This window comes from Gossypium hirsutum, chromosome D07 (genome assembly GCF_007990345.1).
Source record: "Gossypium hirsutum isolate 1008001.06 chromosome D07, Gossypium_hirsutum_v2.1, whole genome shotgun sequence".
Taxonomy (NCBI): Eukaryota; Viridiplantae; Streptophyta; class Magnoliopsida; order Malvales; family Malvaceae; genus Gossypium; species Gossypium hirsutum.
Genome location: NC_053443.1, coordinates 2,562,215 through 2,584,300, shown reverse-complemented (window position 1 = coordinate 2,584,300; position 22,086 = coordinate 2,562,215). Strand labels below are relative to the sequence as shown.

General features: G+C 29.0%; 2 protein-coding genes across 3 annotated transcripts; one reads left to right on the top strand and one right to left on the bottom strand.

The window, feature by feature from the left end:
• Positions 1-558: 558 nt before the first annotated feature.
• Positions 559-1,997, bottom strand: LOC121219475 (mediator of RNA polymerase II transcription subunit 23-like). Its single transcript, XM_041097722.1, has 4 exons — positions 1,860-1,997; positions 1,534-1,800; positions 1,299-1,382; positions 559-657 (listed from the first exon to the last, which is right to left on the bottom strand). Exons 1-4 carry the CDS (start codon positions 1,995-1,997, stop codon positions 559-561), a joined length of 588 nt encoding a protein of 195 aa, XP_040953656.1.
• A 15,217-nt stretch (positions 1,998-17,214) lies between these two features.
• On the top strand, positions 17,215-19,070 carry LOC107953870 (transcription factor MYB36). 2 transcript variants are annotated; one of them, XM_041097041.1, is made up of 4 exons: positions 17,215-17,328; positions 17,489-17,660; positions 18,061-18,190; positions 18,280-19,070. In XM_041097041.1, exons 2-4 carry the CDS (start codon positions 17,525-17,527, stop codon positions 18,863-18,865), a joined length of 852 nt encoding a protein of 283 aa, XP_040952975.1. In that variant the 5' UTR covers positions 17,215-17,328; positions 17,489-17,524; the 3' UTR covers positions 18,866-19,070. The 2 variants fall into 2 exon arrangements, with proteins under 2 accessions (XP_040952975.1, XP_016744798.2); XM_016889309.2 differs by having other exon boundaries at positions 17,328-17,660.
• Positions 19,071-22,086: the final 3,016 nt, after the last annotated feature.

The following is a 22,086-nucleotide window of genomic DNA, read 5'->3' as shown; positions in this document are numbered from 1 at the left end:
ATAATAGCATTATTGAAATGAAACATCTACGGCATTAATCTGAAATTGTTAAATGCTAATAGCATTCAACAAGTGAATTGCACATAAATAAGAATTGTATTTGCAAACAAAATAGCAGCCAATTTAAACAATGTCCTCATTGGCAATTGATTTCCATTGAACTTTCAGTGAAGTATGGGGCATGGAATTGATCTAGGAAAGATCAAGGAGATCTGGAGCTGGAAAATGATTGATAACTGTGTTACGCAAACTCGAGTGCAAGTGTCAGATCAGGCTAAATGTCCAAAATGGGTATGTTCAGCTTTTTTCCAAGAATTTGTAGGGTCCTTGAAGGGTCATATCCCCATATCTATGGTCCAGATATAGGTCAGGCATTGATATTTCCGTAAAAAATAGTCAGAGAAATATAAAGCAATAGCAATATAAAGCAAAGGGCACAGAAATCCTCAGGAATCAGAAAGCTCAATCTGAAACTGCAAATTCCATTCTAAATACTATCACATGCTATGACCAGCAGAAGGGAGAGGAGTATCTTGGCTGAATGAACCATGTAGAAGATCACCTGTACGGTGGAAGCAGACGATAATTGACAATTTCAAGCACCAGAAGTGTCACCGCAGGCTTGCTCAATAAAGAAGCATTCCTCTGTGCCAAATGCTGCAAAGAAGGCATTTTAAAGAAATCCTATTATTCTATTAGCAAGTGACAATATATTTTTGTAAATCCATAAAGAGAGAATAAGGAAATCAGACTTTAGCTTTGGTCTAAATTGAAAAAATCAGCAGTCAGACAACAACTAAGCCTTCTCCCACTACATGGAGTCATCTATTGATCATAAATCATCATTGGCTCTTATATAAGTTGCCAATGGATGGTTACAATGGGTTTGGAAAGAAATTTCCAAAGTGCAATTTTCTAAATTAAATGATTTAATAAAGGGTGAATTGTTACATTTAGTCAGTTAGTTGGTTTGGATGAAAAGTAGCATGATCTTGAACAGATGTCAGGAAATCTGAAAAACAAATATTATATTGACAGATAAAGTCATTATAAGTCAAAATTTGTTTTTCCAAATTAGTAGGATGATTGACTTACTTTCAGCCAGTAGCAAGAATGAGGTTACAAGTATATTGAAAGTGGCAATTACTTCTTAAGACTTCCATTAAAAATGAGATGGAATAACTTTTCCAATGGACAAAATTTATACCACAAATCTCGAAAACTGCATGACACTAATCCTTTACTAAGAAATCTTCTAAAAGATAAGAAATAATAACATTAGAAGGGAAGCAAGTTACACTGAAGTGCGAACAAAATAACGAATGAGGTGCAATGAGCAACAATCTGGTGTATGTTTCAACCATAGCAATACTAGGAACAACCTGCGTCAAACGAATCAATACCAAGCATTAGAAATAGTTTGAAAATCAGTAGTGATCCAATTGTCAAAGACCAAATAAAAATTAATTAAGCCTACAAGAAAATAGTGATCAATTTATAAATTAGATTACATTACTCTATTCAGGATAATACCTGCCCAGCAAATAAAGATTCTTCCATTTGAAAGACCAACTTCAAATAAAGATTCATTGAAAAGCCAGATAACAGTGAAATAGGCAATGGACTAACTTCCCGCATCACCATGAATCTCTCATTGGGCTGTACATTTGCTTCAGGTAACAACTCTGTAACTCCACCAGAAGATAACCAATTCATGACCGTTTCACAAGCTGGCTGCGCCATCGTGTAGGAGACAACCCAAAACATCCCAATTGATTTATAGAGAGAATAAAAAAGGAGCTAGGGATTAGAGAGAAGAAAAAGACCTGGCTGAATTTGGTTTGTAAAGTAGAGTTAACTTCATCAAAAGTGCGACGAAGAGCAGCGAACTCTTTGCGAGCCTCATCGGAGACCAAAAGCTTAGCCATCCCTTCCCAATCAATGTTCTTTGATGCTTTGAACGCGACATCGACGACTTTCTTCCCCGGTCTGCTCATTTTTCTCGCACTTTCTCGCTTCCCAAACGCGAGACGGTGGAGATTTGGTTCGAAGAAAACTGCTGTTGATGTTGGGAGGGAGAGGGTGGGGTGGAGCAGCAGATTTTGGCTGGGGAGGGTAAAACAGAAACGATTAGCTAATCCTTACTTTTGAAACGGATTGGCTAATCGTTGTTGAAGCAGAGAAAATGAGGAATACATCCGTGTTGTAATAGGCCTGTAATAGGCAATACATCAAACCAAACACGGGATTAAGTGGGGATTAGTGGGGCCCACGGATTAGGGGTGTATTGGCTAATCCAATACACCCAACCAAACATGCTGTTATATCGACGAATTCAATTATTAATTTGTTAAAATATTAATACAAAATATGCGAAAAGGTATAAATCGATATAAGTGTATCCCTTTATTTTATTTATTGAAAAATTATTTGACACCCAAGCCTTCAATTTCTTAAAACCTTTTTGAGCTATGAAATATTTGTTTGAAAAAGATGGTAAATTTGCTGAAAATTTTTATCTCATTTAAATTATTCTTGTATCAATATTTAAAAATAATGTAAAAATTATATTTGACCCCTAAAAATTTTTTTAATTTAGTTTTAGTAATATTTTTAATTCAATACAATAAATTTGGTAACACTTTTAATAGTGCATCATTTATTACTTTTAATTTAATTTTTATAATTTCAATTAGTCAAATGAATATTGTTAATTAAATATTGCACACGCAAGTATACGTATTGAGACAAATAGTATTAAAAATATTGATCCCACAAATAGTTTTTACTAATTATAAAGCTAATCACCAAATCTTACTCTAATACCTATCCAAATAAATCGATAATATAATTTTCTCAAACTAAATCACATAAATAGAACTAAACAATGCAAATTAAATCGAAATAATCAATCAATAACAAAAACCTATGATCACAATTTTATCCAATATAGTAGCTAATTGTTCTATCTCCACTCAATTTATCCAAATAGAGTTAATTACTAACCTGGGAATTAAAATTCCCTTAATTCTTTTCTAAGGAATTAAAGAACTAATTTAGTCTAACTATTGAGCTATATCTCTATACTAATAATTTAGACCAAATTGATCAAGAATAACTCCAATTATGGCTACCCAAGGCAATCAGTTATATTTCCAAGTGGCGGAGCCAAGAGGGGGCTGGTAGAGGCTAGCTCCCCCTAAAATGGAAAAATTTTCATTTAGGCTTTTTATAATTTATAAAATTTAAAATTAGTAAAGGTAAAATTGCACTTTGGCCCCCAAAAAATAATAAAAATTTGATTTAATCATTTAAAAACTATAAAGATATAAACTATTAAAATGGTGAAATTGCATTTTTACTATCGTAAAAATGTACAATTTAATTTCACCCCCCAAAATTTTTTTTGGCTCCGCCACTATATATTCCTATCCTAATTACAAATCACGAATTGACTCATCTTGTAATACCCTAAAAGTTATTATAGTAAGAAAGTAAGATATTGTTCTTAATATAGTAAAATAAGGAAATAAAGTGACAAAAAGAGAAATTTTGAGTTATGTCAACATTGGGAAGTATATTATGATATATTAATTCAAGAAAGGACTAAATCACAAAAGTGAGAAAAGTTTTGTGGCCCAAGAGTAAATACTCAAAATTTGAGAGGTTAAAGTGTAAATATAAAAATTTAGAAGGACTAATAGTGCAAATATTTTAAGGATGGAATGATCTAGAAACTAAGGAAAAAGGATGAATTAGGACCAAATTGAATAAGTGGAAAAGTATGAGGGGTTAAATCATAATTTTACCAAAATGAGTGGAGTCAATGGAGAAATTTTGAAGAATCATAAGGGGCAAAATGGTCATTTAGCAAGAAAGATAATTTTGAAGAGTAATGATGATGTTGGTGATATTTTAGATTAATTAAATAAATATTAGTTTATTAATATTTTGATTTGGCTTTTAATTATATTTTATTATTTTATTTAGTATATGAGGAAAGAAAGATGAAGAACTAGTAACGTGAGAAGAGAAAAGAAGAGAAGAGAAGAGAAGAGAAAAGAAATAAAGAAATTTTCTTTTCTTTACAAATTGGTCCTTTTACCAAAAATTCACCATTTTCACCAAGAATTCCAAGAAATTTTCATAATCACCAAGAGACAGAAAAGTGATAAGGAGACTATGGAGAACAAGAAAATCACCTTGGATTCAAGAAAATGAAAGTTAGAAGAGAGAGAAAATCAAGTTAAAGATTGAAACCAATAGGACAAGGTAAGAACATTAAGATTTCAATATATTTTTAAGTTTGATATTATTGAAAAAGCATGAAAATGATGTTAAAGTAGAGTTTTATTATATAAGGTTCTATGTTATTGATATGTTAGTGAAGGGAAATAAGAGGAAGTGATGAGAAATATTGTAAAGAAGAGGGTGTTATAAACTTGGTTATAAACATTTTGCACTAAAATAGTTTTAAACAGAAGCAGTAGTCTGACTTTGAAAATACACCAAAAATTATAAAAATTAAATTAGAGGTTAATTAAAGTATTAAATTAAAGCCTATTGAGCCTAGTTTTACATAGAAGAAATGTTGTAGGCAAAAGAATTTTATATTATGAGATATATGAATTTTTGTGAGACAAGGGCAGATTGATTTCGGGTTCCCCTGTTCTGACTTCGGAAAATCATCAAAATTTTTTCAAAAAAATTAGGGGTTTAAATTTATATGTTTAAATTCTTAATGAGTCTATTTTCAAGAGAAACAAACGGAAACATCAGCCAAACCCTGTACTAAGAGATAATTAATTTTTAGTAAAGAAAGGTCGAAACTGTCAAACATCAGAATAGGGATAAATTTGAAGATTTTACTGTACTTATTGGCTAAATTATAAATTCTAAAATTTTTATGGTAGAAAGATATTTGAGTCTAGTTTCAAAAACATCAACCGGATCTTAACTTAGAATTCTTTAGTTCAAGATGTAAATAATTTAGTGACTATGACTCAAGTGGACAGCTTTGATATGAACACATAAGTAAATAGTGAAATTATAGATAATGTTACATATAAGCATGTTATATACATTAAGGATGTGGAATGGAGAGGAGGAGGAGGAGGAGAATATATATGAATATTCAGATAGCATGAGTTTACATTAAAAATAGCTAATTTGCATGTTTCAGGCTCAGGGACTAAATTAAAAAAAGTAAAATTTTAAGGGTAATTTTGTAAAAATGTCAAAAATGACCAAATTGCATGAAATGAATTGTTTTATTGTCTAAATTAATATATTGAAAGAAACTATTAATACCAAGTGGGTTTAGAGCTTTAATTTTGTTGTATGATGATACTATAAAATGATTTTCTTAAATATTGATGTTAGGATCAAATTGTGAAAATGGTTAAAATATTAGGGTTTGGTATTAAATTTATATTTTATTAAGGGTTGTATGATAGCCTAGAATATTTGGATAAATTATTAATTGAGAAAAAAATTAGTTGATTTGATATATTAACTAGTTAAGGGACTAAATTGCAAAAGTTGTAAAAGTTGGGGTAATAGTGTAAATTTAAAAAATTGAAGGGTATAAATTGTGAAATGAATTGGAACTGAAATATATGCTAATGAATGAGTAATTTTATACTTTAGATCAAGATTCTGTAGATACTCGTAAAAAAAAACAGCGGAATAGTCCTTGAACTCCTGCAATTATTACAATTCAATTCAGGTAAGTTCGTGTAACTAAATTGTGTACATTTACATGTTTGAATTAAATGTTGTATATGTAAATTATGTAATTGCTATATATATGAAATTAATCACATATTCGACAATGCCTGATAAATATTAAACCCTGTTTGAATACATGAAATTCGATTGGATACAGGGTTCCCGTATTGGTTGTGATCTTGCATATGTTGCAGACACACCATAGCTCGAAAGATCGTCTCTTTATTAGCTCTTATGAGCTTTCCGTTATATGGTTATTACGAGCTTCCCGTTATATGGTTGTTGCGAGCTTCCCGTTATATGGTTCTTGCGAGCTTCCCGTTATATGGTTCTTGCGAGCTTCCCGTTATAGCTTTTCGGAGCGCCCCGATATGTTGTGATCAAGCATGTGTTGTGGAAACACCTTAGCTCTTATGGGCATCCCGATATATGGCTCTTTGTGAGCTTCCCGTTAATTGGCTCTTTGTGAGCTTCCCGATATGGCTTGCTTAAACTTCTCAATATATGGCTATTCGGAGCTTCCTGATTAATGGCTCTTCGGAGCTACCCGTTATTGGCTCGCATGAGCTTCCTGATTATGGCTCTTATGAGCTTCCTGATTATGGCTCGCATGAGCTTCCTGATTATGGCTCTTATGAGCTTCCTGATTATGGCTCTTATGAGCTTCCCATTATATAGCCCGGATAAGCCTCCCGATATTGGCTCACATGAGCTTCATGTTTATGTGCTCGTATGAGCATTCCCGAATATGAATTGACGGATTACAAATTGTACACTTCGTGTGTACTACTCGTGTATCCATCGATATTTAAATGGTTCAATGGGCAAAGTTCTGGTATGAGATAATCTGAATTCGATATGAATCATTACGAAAATAAATTTGAAATATATAGATATGATTTGTACCTATTATATGGACATGTAATGTGGAAAGTATATGTATATGGAACTTCGATTATTATTGAGTTCATACATGTTTCTTGATATTTATACGAAATATATGGAAATGATGGTACACGATATATTGATATAATGAAATGAATGATATATGATTATGAAGAAACGGTAAGAGAATGATATGTATCACGATATGTACATATATGAATATTTTTTATATGATGATACAAGGAAATTATGTAAGCTGAGATGAGTAATAAACTCAAGTGTGACATGTTGAGAAAATAAGATTATCAATGTTGAATTTATATGAAATATGTTTAAATACACTAACAAGTGTTGTTTGATGCTTAGGCAAGTGCCAAGCTATTGGTTAAATGGTAATATGTTTATTTATATGATGCATTTAAAGGGCAAGTACTCAAATGAAAATATGCTAGTCCTCATGAAAGAGTAGTAAGGTTTAAGTTCTGCAATTTATGAAATGATTTATCATGTAATTAATTCGAAAAAGGTCTATGTTTAAATGCACTAACTTGTAGCTATGGTTGAATGATATGCTTATGACTAGTGTGTTATGCATATGGAATGAGTGTGGAAAGTAAAGAAACGCAAATGAAAATAAATAAATTTTGGAAGAATTAAAGTTGTTTAAAATCCTACTATGCTAGGAATAATATGTATAAGTGATACTGTAGATTTATTCACTTAGTGAGTTGTTAAATATAACTTCATGAGTATTGTGGTATCAATATTGGATTATTTTTATGTATAAATTTCATATTTGAAAAAAAATATTATGATTAAAGTTTATACGAGCTTACTAAGCATTTATTGCTTATGTATTTGTTTTCCTTTACTTTTCAGATTATCGAAAGCTCGATTGGGTTGGAAGCTTGTTGGAGTTGTATCACAATATCCATCGGTTCTATCGATACTTTCGAATGTTTTGATTTTGGTTATAATGGCATATGTAGGTATTTTGTTTAGTGATGGTCTATATGTAAATTGTCGAGTTTAGCCACTTATTTTGGCTTGTTTTGGATGTCTAAATATGGTTTGTTGATATGTGTAATGTCGATTGTAGATTGACATAGAATTGGGTGAGAAATATGGCTTGTAAAATGGATTATTTTCGTCCACACGGGCAGAGATACGGGCGTGTGTCTCAACCATGTGTGACACACGGCCGGGTGACACGGTTGTGTGTCCCCTATATCTTAAATTTGTACAAAATAGAATGCTCACACGGTCTAGCACATGGACGTGTGACTTGGCCGTGTGACCCAAGTCAGTATATTCACACGGGCACGAACATGGGTTGAGACACGGCTATGTGTCTCTATTTCGAATTCCTACACGGCCTGAGACACGGGCATGTCTCCAAACCGTGAAAGTCACACAGCCGTGTGACCCCTGCAGTGTTGAAAATTTTAAATATTTTCGAAATTTTTTTTAAGTTTTTGACTTAGTCCCTATTTGTTTCTAATGCGTAATTTGGGCCTAGAGGGTTCGTTTAAGGGACACTATGTATGATTTTGATTGGTTTCTAATATGAATGCTAGATGAAATGAAATGTCTGATAATTAATTTGTAAACTTCGGTAATGCTTTGTAATCCTGTTCTGGTGATGGATTCGGGTTAGGGGTGTTACACATCTAATTTAGACCAAGAGTTATTCATTCTAGACCTAAAATGAAAAATCTTATTGTGATTTCTTTAAGTTTTGTCAGATTAATAGTTGGCCAGACTATTATCAATAATGTATAAAAATGAATAAATAATCAAATTTCTATCAAGATTAAAATAGATGAAAATAGAAAACTATTCAATTAATTTATTTTAAATATTACATAGATTAAATATGTTATATATATATATTATATTATTTAGTTTTAATTTATAAAAATAAACACATTTATTTTAAATATGTTATATGTTATATTATTTATTTTAATTTATAAAAAATAAAAAATTTTATAGAAAAAATCTATGGATTTTGAAATTTACATGGTTTAAAATGGATTAAATAAAAGGTCAAAATTTTCCATTAGTCCTTATACTTTGAGAAAGTTATGAATTTAGTCCTTGTACTTTAATTTGATCAAATATAGTCATTGTACTTTTCGAATTTGTCAAATCTAGTCATTTTACTTTTCAAAATTTGAAATTTTAGTCTTAAATCAAACAATAGCAGTTAAACTTGTTTAGTTAAATTCAATTATTAGTCTTATACTATGTGTACAGTTGTAGATTTAACCTATACTCTCCAATTCGATCATTCTAAGTTATTATATTTTTGAATTTTGGAATTTCAGTGTTGACGTAAATAATAGCTGCTAATTCATTACCTGGATTTTAAGTAAATAATATGTGAAAATAACGAGCTGATATGATATTACACATATGATAATATATTTGCCAACTTAGATATTGAAAATAGGATAATTTAACAATTATCGTTTGATAGAATTAAAATTTCAAAATTTGAAAATATAAGGACTAAAAATTATCAAAATAAAATATAAAGATTAAACCACAATTTTCATATTTAACCAATGAAAAATTAACTCTTATGAAATTCAACTTGAATTTATATTTTCAAATACAAATTCATTTTTTTATATCCCAACAAAGAATTTAAAATATATTTTTATTATTTAAATTAAATTCAGATAAATAAAATAATTTTAATTTATAACCTATATATAAAAGAAAAGTCGAAAGGACCTTGGTAGACACGTGTTCGATATTTATATTCATTTATTGAAAATTGGTCAAATATCACTTTTTGTCTCTCTACTTGACACATGTTCAATTTTTTTTCTTTTATTTTTTGCATTTTATAGAAATTGGTCGAACATCACTTTTGGTCCCTCTAGGTCTCTACTAAGTCCAAAATTAATATTTATTCTTTATATACAATAATTTAATCCCTATTTTTTTTATATTGCTTAGTCCAAATACTTAATATTATTCATTAGTCCGATAAATTTTTGATGTGAATTAAAAAAAATTATTTTTAACCAAAAAAAATTATTTTAGGATGATGAGTTGGAATAAATCTTTTTAAAAAAAAAATCCACATCAATCACCAAAATTATTAATAATGCTAATTATTCAAACTAACTAATCACATGGCTTCCCCCCTTCTTTAGTCATTATAAGATAATGGTAAAATTGTTATTTTGACTTATGTACTATGATCACATTTGATATTTAATCTTTATATTTTAATTTATATACTTTGGTCATTTATTTTACAATTGGCTTTAGTTAGTTCAAATAATTTATATATTTATATGTAATAGTTATTTTATTATTTTACTATCATATTCTTTGTATGCTGACAAGTGTCCAAGAAAAAAAATGTTATTTATAGTTGAAAGGTTAAAAGTAAATTTTTTTAACTATTTATAAACGTTTTGGCAAAAAAAAAAAAAACTATCAACATGGCAAAATGGCATTTTATCTATAAATTATATAACAATGGTCAAGTTTCAATTTTAGTCCCTATACTACTCTCAACTTTTATAATGTCATTGATTAATCCAAAAACTTTATTTTGATTAAAATGATGATGCAACTTTTAGGAGCTGCTAACACCATTAAAAATTATCTATTAAATTCATGTCTATTATAATATTTTTTATTACATGGCTACCATGTGAATATTTAAAAAGAAAAAAAAATCAAAATGTCACTCTAGCGAATTTAACAAAAAAAAATTAATGGTGTTAATAATTGAAGTTAAAATTTTATATTTGAAAGTAAAATGACTAAATTCTTAAAAATAAAAATATAATGACTAAATTCTGAATACACAAAGATTATTAAGACTTTAAGTATATTTTAACCTTGAAATTTTATTTTATAATTTAATTAAAAATAATTAACTCAACGCGAAGTGTGATAACTAACCTACTAATTATTAATAAAGATTATGGCCTTACATTCTTCTAGCATTTTCATTAAGGGGAAGAGTCAAAAAAGAAGAAGAAGTTATTCATAATTCAAACTTTGTTTTTCTTCTATATAATTCAAACTTAGTTATTTTGTAGATCAAAGGTGTTGAAAGATCAAACTTAGTTATTTCCCCATTTAATTATTTTAATAAAATATTATATGATAGATATTCTTCACCCCTTTATTTGAAACATTTATTTAATTGTAGTTCAGTATATATATATATATTATGTTGGCAGTCAAAAATTTTAATTATATAAATAATATTAAGAATCTATGGTATCTTTCATTTTGATTAATTAATTTTTTAATATATATTATATTTAAGTTTTTGATTGAATTTAGGTTGGGAGTCAAATGAGGTATTAATTTAATTGAGAAATGATTAAAAATAATATTATTTTACAGAATAAAAAATGTTGGTGTGTTTTTATATATTTTATATAAATTCCTATAAAAGAATCAGTTTAAATCCAAAATAAATCTTTTTGAGATTTTTCACGTCTGCAAATTTACTAATTAACTTCATTTGTATGTCTTACGTTACTAATATAGTATATTAAGAGTAAAAGATTTACACATCACCAATGAGGCAAGTTATACTTCTTGTATCACATGAAACAAAATTATAAAATATAGACGTAATTTTAAATTTAGTTTTTAATATTTATATTTTTTTGTCAATTTAGTTATTATTTTTGTTTTTGAGTTAAATTTGATTCTCAACCTTTTAAAAAGAATTAAATTTAATCATCAATCTTTTGAAAAAGAGTTAAAATGATTTTTTTAATCTAAAATACTAACTAAAATGTTAAACTTTTAAATGCAGCAGATTGCATGACAATTTACATATATTCCATGCTAATTTTTCAAAATTTTATGAACTTATTTATATTTTGATTTTGATTTTGATTTTGATTTTTTTAATAATTTTTGAATTATTTGTTGAAGTAACATATAAGACAAATAATGTTATGTTAGCAAGATGTCGGAAAGAACTATCATATGAGTTGCCAAGCTAGTAGTGTTAAAAATTAATATTTTAGTCAATATTTTTGTTATAAAAGTGATTTGACTCTTTTTTTGAAAGGTGAAGGGTCAAATTCAGCTATTCAACTTAATCGCTAATCCATTTTTTAAGTGTAACTTAAGCTATTCAACTTTTTTTTAGAAAGTAAATTTATTGAAAGACATAAATATACACACAAATTTTAAGTTGAAATAAGACTTGAAAAATTGGAAACAAAAAAAAAAAGTTTATAAAATTATGAGTTACAATCTTTGGATAAATTCTTTGATGCTTCTCTTCAATGAAGCTTCGGTCCAAGGGTTATCTAAACTTGATCTTCGATGGATACAGATCGCTTCAAGGATCATTGAGACTTTATCTTTATATTGGGTTTGTAAAGATGCTTGCTTCAGAGTTTCATTTAATTTAGATTCAAGGTTTTTTAAGACTTTTATCTTGAATCAATGAAGTCTACTCCAAGGATCGTCGAGATTTGATTTTGAGAATGGATTTGGAGAGAGTTTAGATCCAATGGTCTTTATGGTTTGATCTTGGATGCATGGTTCTGCTTTAAGGGTCTTCTAGATTTGATCGTGAAAATAAATTTTATCTTCTCTATGTCAACGCAATTGGGTTACGAAAAGCATTGATTTTAAGGGTTTTTGAGACTTGATCTTGGATGGATGATTCCGCTTCAAAAGCCTTCCAAACTTGATCTTGAAAACATGTTTAGCCTTTTTCTATCTGCTGAACAAGATCGAGGAGTTATTTTCTTCAAAATTAATGCATTGCTCTTCAAAATTTCTTCAAGTTCTTGAATTTCTTTAGATATTTTGGAGAGAACTTCTAATCTTCAAAATTTCTCATGTTTTAATTTTTAAACTTTTGGATTTTTGAAGTTACAAAGTTGTGTTGAATGACTTAGAGGTGACCCATCTTATAGTGCTATGAATTACATAATATATAAAAATAACATAATATAAAACATTACTAACTTAAGAAAAAAAAAGATTGAGTTGAACCAAGTTCGAGCAAATCTTCAAACTTAGACAAACAACTCAGCCCATGAACAGATTTATTAACTACCCTAGATATAGCTTACACTCAACAAAAACTATGCAAAAGTGTGACTTCAACCATCTCAAATCATCAATCCAAATGGCTCTCCACATTATCCATTGTGTAAATCGTTTCTATCTTAATAGTTGTTCACATAAATCGCCCTCATTGTATTATCCAACATCATTTTGTAACTTTGGTGTTACAGCATATATTAATCAAAACATGAATTACTATGTGTTAATATTGATGTATAAAATACAACTGAATACTTAAATTATCAAATATAATTATATTCTTTCATGTCAGCTTTCCACTTTCGATCTCTATTCCACCAAGTAAAAAATTCTAAAGCAACTTGGAAAAAAACAATAGACACAGAAAGTGGAGTGTATTTATAATATATATATATATTTTAATATTTAAGTTTAAATATTATACCAAACATATTTTATAATTTAAATTCAACGACTAATTTTTCAGTACTTAAATTTTTAACGCTTAATTTTTTAATTTATTAAACATAGCCTAACATAACAAACAATTTTATAATATAAATTCAACATTTAAAAATTTTGAATTTAATTTTTTAATTTATCAAACAACACTTAAAAATACAATAAATAAACTTTTAATAAATATATTTTACTTCCACTCCTATAGTGGATCTACATTATTTCTTTTATATAAAAATTTTTACTTTAGTAAAATAATTCAGTAATATTATTATAATTTTTGCACTTAATTTATATATATATATATATTAACTAGGACTTATTAATCTCTTATAGGACATAATAATATTTTTAAATCATTCGGGGGAAAATAATAAAAAGCAAATTAAGATAGAGAATAATGAATTAATTATGGACATCTATATTATTAGTTTATCCTCAATGATGCATTGAATTTTTACCTTTTCCCGACAGAGAATGATTTGACTGTGTCATTTAGGTGAATTTGTTCTTGTTTATTTAAGTACTTCTTTGAGAGAAAAAAGAGGTGTTAGGCAAAGATTGGAAGATGTATTTTCCTTGAATTTCTCCTCTTATACATTTTAGTCAAAGAGGGATTTAACATGCATCCACCATTGACCAACATGTAGCTGTTTGAATCTGTATATTGCTACCTTGTTTTTATTTAATATTCACACACTTAATATTAATACCTATCCCAAGTCTTGTAGTTATCTATCTCCACCAATTTGTATTTTTTTTTCATAAATCATACACGATTCTTCACAAAAATCTAAAACAAAACACTAACACAAAAATAATAATTTCAATGATTAAAATACGAATTAACTTTTATAAAAGCATCACTTCAAAAACTTCTCTCGAAGCATATATGGTGGATATGAAAGAAATTATTTGGACTGTTTATAATCATAAATTTGGACAGTTAAATTTATGATGCAGCAATAAATAAAATAATATGAAACATATTGCTACTAATTTGGAGTATACATAGTGCTCTTAGTCATGAATTATGAATCATAAATTCGTCACGTGATGTTTGGAGAAATTAAAACTCACAGATTTACACTGTGCAGTCAAAACTCATGAAACGTAAAAAGCTTTATGTAAAATACCAACAGCTGAAACTGAGACAAGCCGGTGTAAAATGCAGAAAAATATTGGTCTAATTATGGTTTTAGTCCATTAACTGTTGAAATTTGAAATTTAGCATCTTTATTTTAATTTCATATAATTTGATATTCTACTCTTATAATATGTTTTGTAAATTCAAATTGATAACACTATTAGCTATTGGTTTTCTTTAGTATTATTCGGTCATACAGTCAAAGCAATGTGAAAATCCAGTCAAACATGTTCAATTAATAATAAGTTTAGATCAAATTATACTATTAATTCCTATACTATGCATAAGTTGCAGTTTTAGGCTTCACTACATTGTTTTGCTTATGTTCCGTACAACATTTTACCATTGGGGAGAAAGCATAGAAAAGCATGTACCTATGAGATTCTATCTCACCATGGTTGAGATGAAAAATTAAGAAACTTTATCCTAAATTGGTCATTTTTAATATTTATACTTTTTTTCTTGAAATTTCAATCCTCATATCCATTCGTTAAGTTAAATTCTATTATTTCCAAAATCCTATATGGCAAACATATTATCGCATCAGTAATAATATATCATCTTGTTATTTCCACTTGATAATCACAAAAAGTCACACCACTTTAGTTAATAGATTTAGTGACTACTAGATTAAAATTTTAAAATTAGAAAAATATAAGAACTAAACTTGATCAAATTAGAGAATAGGAGTTAAGTCCACAACTTACATAGAGTACAAGGCTAACAACAAAACTTGACCCCATGTATTTAACTTTTATTGTTTGAGTCAAAATTGAATTACGAAATATATATATATATATATGGGGGCTAAAACTAACTCATTTAATGTGCAATGACTAGAAATGTAACTTATGCATAGTATATAAAGAAGTTCATGTCACCATTTTAACCGCAACAACAAATGTTATCATTAAACTAGACTTACTAAAAATATTATAAAAGTAAAAGAATAAAAAAGAAAAGATTGAATCTCAAATTTCAACCTAATAAAGAGGCTAAAAGAAGAATTAGACCAAAAATGTTACTTTGCTCTCTAGAAATTGAAATTAAATAATAAAACCCTAGGTAGCTACTATAAAGTTTGCCACACCTACATATTTCTGCTATAAAGTTCCCATAAAACCCTCACCATGAATTGGGAATATACCTCTTCTTATTTTCCTGGGGAAGTGGTAAATGTAAGTCCAACGTAATTATTAGGCTTAATTTGAGTAAAAGAGTCGTTGGGTCGATTTCTTTTCTTCTAAAAATTAACCTATATTTTAAACATTAGGGTAAATTTCTCTTTTTTACTTTAGGGTTGGAATCAACCACGGTTTTTCTTTTATCCAACTAATCAAAGATATATTATTGGTAAATTTCCCACTGTCATTCGTCCAAGTCTAGAGGCTCATTTGAAAAGTGAGTTTTTGAGTAAAAATATAAACCCAAAAAATAAGCTTGGACAAAAGTAAGGCTCATTTTCTAAACGGGTCGGTCCTCAGGTAGAACTTTTTTGGCCCGAGCCTGGGCCGAATCACATGGCTATACTTTTTTTTTGTATTTTCAACTTGTTGGGAAACATTTATTTTAATATTCTAGTGTATTTGATGTATTATATTTTTAAATTTTATTTTTATATAAAAATAATCTAAAAAAATTTTAAGCCCATTTTTCAGACTAGATCGAGCCCAGACCTAAAAAGCAAGCATAAAATTCTACATCGGCAAAAGTAATTAAGGTCAATAAATTTAATGAGAAGGGTAATTAAGGTATAAGATTATAATTAGTGAGTTTGAACATGATTAATTTAGACATCATTACTAGATAAAAAATTGTAGATTCATGTACTCATTATTTTATATAAAATTTTACCTATATCAATAATTTGTTTTATATTTTTTTACAAGTTTGTATTATGTTTATGTTATTTTCCATGTTTCAATTATTGTATAATATTTAAGTTATTTTTGTGTATTTAAAATATTATATAATTCTATAATTAGAGGATTATAAATTTATATTTTGTTTTATGTAGATTTTAACAAGTTCATGTTTTGATTTCGATATATTATTATATTTGAATTATTTGAATTTTTCATCATATTTCATATAGTTTTTTCAAATTATTTTTTCATATTTTAGTATAATGAGTTTAGGCTGAGTTGAATATTAGTTTTAATTAGGGATGGCTATATTATATTAATTTTATAAGATTAAATAGAATACATATTATAAATTTTATTAAAAATGAAATATTTAATTTTTTAGGGAAAACATAATTAAAATGTTATAAAGCTTTATAAAATGTTCAAAACATTCTAATTAAAAAATATAAATTAATTATAAAATTAAAAGAATAATATTTCAATAAACCTTTCGAGATGGAGTGGTGCGTGATTCATCTAAACCTAATCCTAACCCCAATTTAATTAACTAAAAATCAGTCGGTCCAATTTGAATTACTTAGTCCCCAAACCCCAACTTTAATTGGCTGAAAAAAGGTTACTAATAAATGAATCAGATCAAAACAGTCAATATATGTGAACGTTGACTGGGTCCTACAATCTTAACAGACAAGAAAGATGCAGAGAAGAAGAGGGGAAAAAAAGTTTAAAATCCGCCTATAGTCCTTGTACTTCTAAAAAATTAGAAATTTAGTTATTGTATTTGTAATTTTTAGGAAGTTAGTTTCTCTATTTTTTCAGATTTTAAAATTTAAATTCAACTGTTAACACTGCTAAATTTGTTGTCATGACATTCTAAAATATAAAAAAAAACTACTTTAATAGAATACAAAAAAAATTGAACTTGAATTTTAAAATATAAGAATTAAGGAACTAAATTGTACAGGGACTTATGATAAATTTTAACCAAAAAACCACCAAGTAAAAAAAAATAGTTAAATGTTTATTCTCCAAATGGGTTTCAATATTTTAATAATTCATTATTATTTTATTAATGGATTAAATGTTTGGAAATAAAATTCCAAAGAAAATAGTCATACAAAGTCAAGTGGTATGCAAAGGAAAAGAGGGACGGGGAGGCAGCCACCAATATTATAAACCCCAAATTCACCATAAGAGGTGCCCACTGTCTCTTTTGAAACCCCCCTTTGCGTGTCTCAATTCTCCTCTCTCTCTCTCTTTCTTTCGTTCTTTCTTTCTTTCCCTCTCAGTCTCTCTCTGAGTGTTTAATTTATTCTGTCTTTGGCTTGTCTTTTTTTTTGTTTGTTTGTTTTTTAAGGTCACACAGTAGTGATAGTGAAGGAGCTAAGTAGGCATGGGGAGAGCTCCATGCTGTGACAAAGCTAACGTGAAGAGAGGCCCTTGGTCTCCTGAAGAAGACGCCACCCTCAAAAACTATGTTCAGAGCCATGGCACAGGTGGTAACTGGATCGCCTTGCCCCTTAAAGCTGGTATATCCATCAAACCCATTTCACCCAAATGAGGGTTTAAAAAGACTGTTCCATCGTTTTATTTTCAATTTTTTGATTGTTAATAATTACCGTACTTTTTCTCCTGCAAGAAATTAAAAAAAAAAAAGGAAAAGACTGGCCACTTTGTTTTTGTCTCCTTGTTGCATGATCTTTGTTCAAAGTACTGTTTTCATGTCTGGGTATTTTATTCCTTTTTAGTCTCAGGTTCTATCCTGGTTTAACTTTTTTGATCATCAAAGAGAGAAAACAGTAAAAGAAATGTAAATTTTGTTTTAATTGAAGCAGGCAGCTTCAACTCTTTGTTTTCACGTTTGTTTGTAAGAAAAACGTTGAAATTTTTTTTTTTGGGTTCTTGTTTGTCTTTGTCATTCTTTTATAGGCCTTAAGAGATGTGGCAAGAGTTGCCGATTACGATGGCTTAATTATCTCAGACCAGACATCAAACATGGAGGTTTTACCGAAGAGGAAGACAACATTATATGCTCTCTTTATAGTCAAATGGGAAGCAGGCAAGCTCGTTTTGTCTTAAAGTTTCTTGTTAACTTATTCAAATGTCGGCATTTTTTTTATAATTTAAGACATTTATTATTCTTGATAGGTGGTCTTTGATAGCTTCTCAACTCCCTGGAAGAACCGACAATGATGTGAAAAACTATTGGAACACTAAGTTAAAGAAGAAGCTACTTGCAGGGAAATCAAGCTTTAATGTGGAAAACAATGGCGGATTATTAAATGCTAACAACAACAATATCCCAACTCAACCACTGCCTTACAATCTTGATTACTCAACTACTTCACTTCCGATTTTATCTGATGTTAGCTATGGATTCTCTGTCAGTAATTGTAGTACTTCACAAAACATGGGTTTAGACCCAGTCATGCAGTTTTCAACTCCAGACACGATCACCAATCTGTCACAATCAGGTCCGAATTTGGACAACAGTCACAACAACATAGTTGTTGTCTCCTCCTCTCAAGAAGGATCCGCCTTGTCGGATTCTACTGGTAATGGATATGATGAAGATACGGGGAGTATTATTTTGATGGATGATCAACAGTTCAGCTATGAGTTCCCTTATGAATTCGTCAATGGCGTCCTTGCAGGTCCAAGCTTTGAGTTCTCCCATGGTGATATAAAGACTAGCCAAGGGCTGAATCAAAGTGTTGCTACTAACCCTTATTGAGCCACAAATTTAATGCTTGCCGCCTACAACAAAAGATCAAAAGCCATGTGCAAAGGAGAGGAGATGATTGGATACAATATATATGTTTATATTTTTTTAAGAATTTTCTTTCCACATGCTTTATTATCGATGATGATTTGGAAGATTAGGTTTTGTGTAGATAAACAAAAATGATTATATTAACCTATGTCTGATTCAAAGTCAAGTCACTGTAGCTTTAATTTAATCTCAGATGTTGATTTTATAGCTAATTTTCTTTCTTCTCTTAACCATACCCTTTCAACTTTCTAGACTTAATCCCATTGCCAGATTATTCCTACCTATACATATACATATATATTAATAATTCACATAAAAATTAATTGATTCTTTTATTACACTTATAAATTTAATAGTTTATTTGATTGATCAGTTTCACCAAATAAATATATATAAAAGAATTATAATTTTTTTAAATATTAAAATGAAATTTTATCTTCTTTTTTTTCCACCAACAACTATCTTCTCTTAGTATTCTAAGGAACCAAGGAGACTAATGCTCATCCTTCACCTACATATAGGACTATTATGGTGGAGTTAAAATTGTCATGTGTTGTAGTATAATCAGGGTGGCGCTAGTCTCACCCCATCTCTGCTTTCTCAGAAAAGAGTAAAATAGAAATTAATTCATTTTGGAAATTATAAAATTATAAGTAGTAACATAATAAAATTACATATTAAATATCCAAAAATTTATAATTTAATTTTAATTCTCACAAAAATTATTTTGGCATCACTCCTAAATATAAAGATATATGACAGCTTTCTAATCCAATTTATGAAGTTTCTTAACTTCATTGACGATGGATAAGATAATTATTTATATATAAATATGTTAACTACCAGAGACGAAGACAGAGGGGCGGGTAATGGCCTTGGCTCCCCCCCCCCTCCCCACCCAAATGATGATTTTGCTATAGAGGACATTTAAATTTTGTTAAATAATAAGTTAGTATAATAGTAAAATCATACTTTACCCTCCCAAAAAAATAATTTTCTGGCTTCACCATGTTAACTGCTAATGTTTAATATGGGAAATTTGTGTGAGAGAGAAAAAAAGTGGGGGTATTTGCAAAAAGAGATTGTTGGGGGGGAGGGAGATTGAAATAAAAGAGTGAAAATGCAAAGGAAAGGGGAGGGTGGGCATGGGTGTGAGGGTGATTCCATCATCATGTCTGCCTGTTTTTTGCTGTTTGAGTGGTCACGAAAGTTGCATGGGTTTGGTTTTGGCCTGTTCAAACCTCATCATGCATTTGCTGTAAACGTATTCTCTTCTTACAGTAACCATAATATCTCTTTCTCCCCCCTCATAACTTATTCTCTATTATAGTCTTCGGTAATGTGATTGTGCGTTGTTGTTCTTGTCAGGTTTCTTATTTCTTTCCTCCATTATTATCATTCCATTTACAATTTAATTATTTTATTATCATTAAACCTTTTCACCCCTGTTTTACCATTTAATATCTATCCACATTTTTCTCCAACCCTCAATTGATCGATAATTTAATGAAGTTCTAACGTTTTTTATTTCTCTTTTTCCACATCCATGCATCTGACTTTCTTACAACCCGTTTGCCTTTTCTCTACCATCTTTCCATTTCAAAACTAAACCACCCAAAAATGGATAATCAATTTTTGATAGACCAAAATATAAATATAAGTAATTGCATCAACTCTAAAACTAAAATCGAAATATATCTAATTAGACTAATCTATAAGATAATTTACGCATGATATATCATATAACCTAGTAATTGTCAACACGTTATTGGAAAAAAAAACCCTAAATATTAAAAGCTTTTCTACTTTTAAACATTTATTTTTCTGTAATTCTTCTTTCCAATTTCCACTTTTGCTTTCTCAAAATAAACAACCTTTCTCTCAAAGCAAACACACACATACATATATATGTATTATATAATGTGAAATGAGAACCTTGCCAACCTCATTATTTTATTATATGATAAAGGCATTTTTCCCCTGGGGCCTCTACTGTCAACATTTTTTTCAACAGATCCACAAATCTGCTGCAGTAAAGGGTGCTAATTAGCAGAAAAAACCAACAGTGGTTTAATTTGGAAACTCTAAGATATACACCCTGGGTGAATGCAATTAATCTTGTCTCAACTTGTCACCATCAAAACTACCCCAGTTTTGACTATCAGCTTGTTCAATATAACTTAAAAGCTTAGTTAAATTGATTCATGAATTTATTTCGGATAGAGGTGAATTTAGAAATTCTTTAAGAGGTAAATAATTAATTACAAGGGGTCAAAATATAATTTTATCATTTTTCGAGTGATTATTTACGAGAAAATTAAAATAATATCCTTATATATAGAGGTGGCCGGGCCGGGTTCAGGTCGGGCTCAACAAAAATTTTAGGCCCGTTTGCTAGGCCCAGCCCAAAAAATGGGCTTAAAATTTTACCCAAGCCCGACCCAGATAAAAATGTTAAAACCCGGGCCCGACTCGGCCCGCCCATATTAATTTTTATATTTTTTAATATAATTTTAAAATATATATAATATATCAAAAATACTAAAAATATAAAAAAAATATTTCCCAACAAATTGAAAATAAATTTTAAAAAATATGTATACTTAAATAACACTAAGATATATAGATGCAACTTAACAAGCAAATGCCTCTAAAATAATAACAAAATTAACAAATGTCTTTAAAATAATAAAAAAATTAACAATAAAATAAGTTTTATACAATATTCAAACAATAACAACAAAATAGTAGCAACATAATAGTAAAATGGTAGCAAAATAGGGACAAAACAATAAGAAAATAATATTTAAAAAAAAACAGATTTTTTTGTCCTATAGTGAATTCGAGCCGGGCCGGGTCGGACTCGAACAAAAAATACCTTACCCAAGGCCCGGCCTGTTATACACCTCTAAATTATAAAATTATAATTTAATATAATAGTAAAAATCAATTCTAGCTTTCTCATTGCCATTCAAAATTCAAAGTTTGAAAAAGGTTGATTATAGAGAGTTTATTTTTCTTTACATGGGGGGATTAAGTAAAACAGAAAGGCCCTCAAAGGTGGGCAGACATTTTGTTCCCTCTAATGTTTGCACATTGCACTTTCAGACAATTTTTATCATAATGTCTTTTAACTATATCTTGGTGTCATTACATGTAAATGAATATTCCTTGTTTAAAAG

Excerpts from the sequence above, each read along its gene's own strand:
- LOC121219475 (XM_041097722.1), bottom strand. The coding sequence starts at position 1,997 with ATGAGCAGACCGGGGAAGAAAGTCGTCGATGTCGCGTTCAAAGCATCA. Across the intron at positions 1,383-1,533 it reads AATCTTTATTTGCTGGGCAG|GTTGTTCCTAGTATTGCTAT; the intron begins GTATTATCCTGA and ends CGTTTGACGCAG. Across the intron at positions 658-1,298 it reads TATTTTGTTCGCACTTCAGT|CATTTGGCACAGAGGAATGC; the intron begins GTAACTTGCTTC and ends CCTTCTTTGCAG.
- LOC107953870 (XM_041097041.1), top strand. The coding sequence starts at position 17,525 with ATGGGGAGAGCTCCATGCTGTGACAAAGCTAACGTGAAGAGAGGCCCT. Across the intron at positions 17,661-18,060 it reads CGCCTTGCCCCTTAAAGCTG|GCCTTAAGAGATGTGGCAAG; the intron begins GTATATCCATCA and ends ATTCTTTTATAG. Across the intron at positions 18,191-18,279 it reads TATAGTCAAATGGGAAGCAG|GTGGTCTTTGATAGCTTCTC; the intron begins GCAAGCTCGTTT and ends TATTCTTGATAG.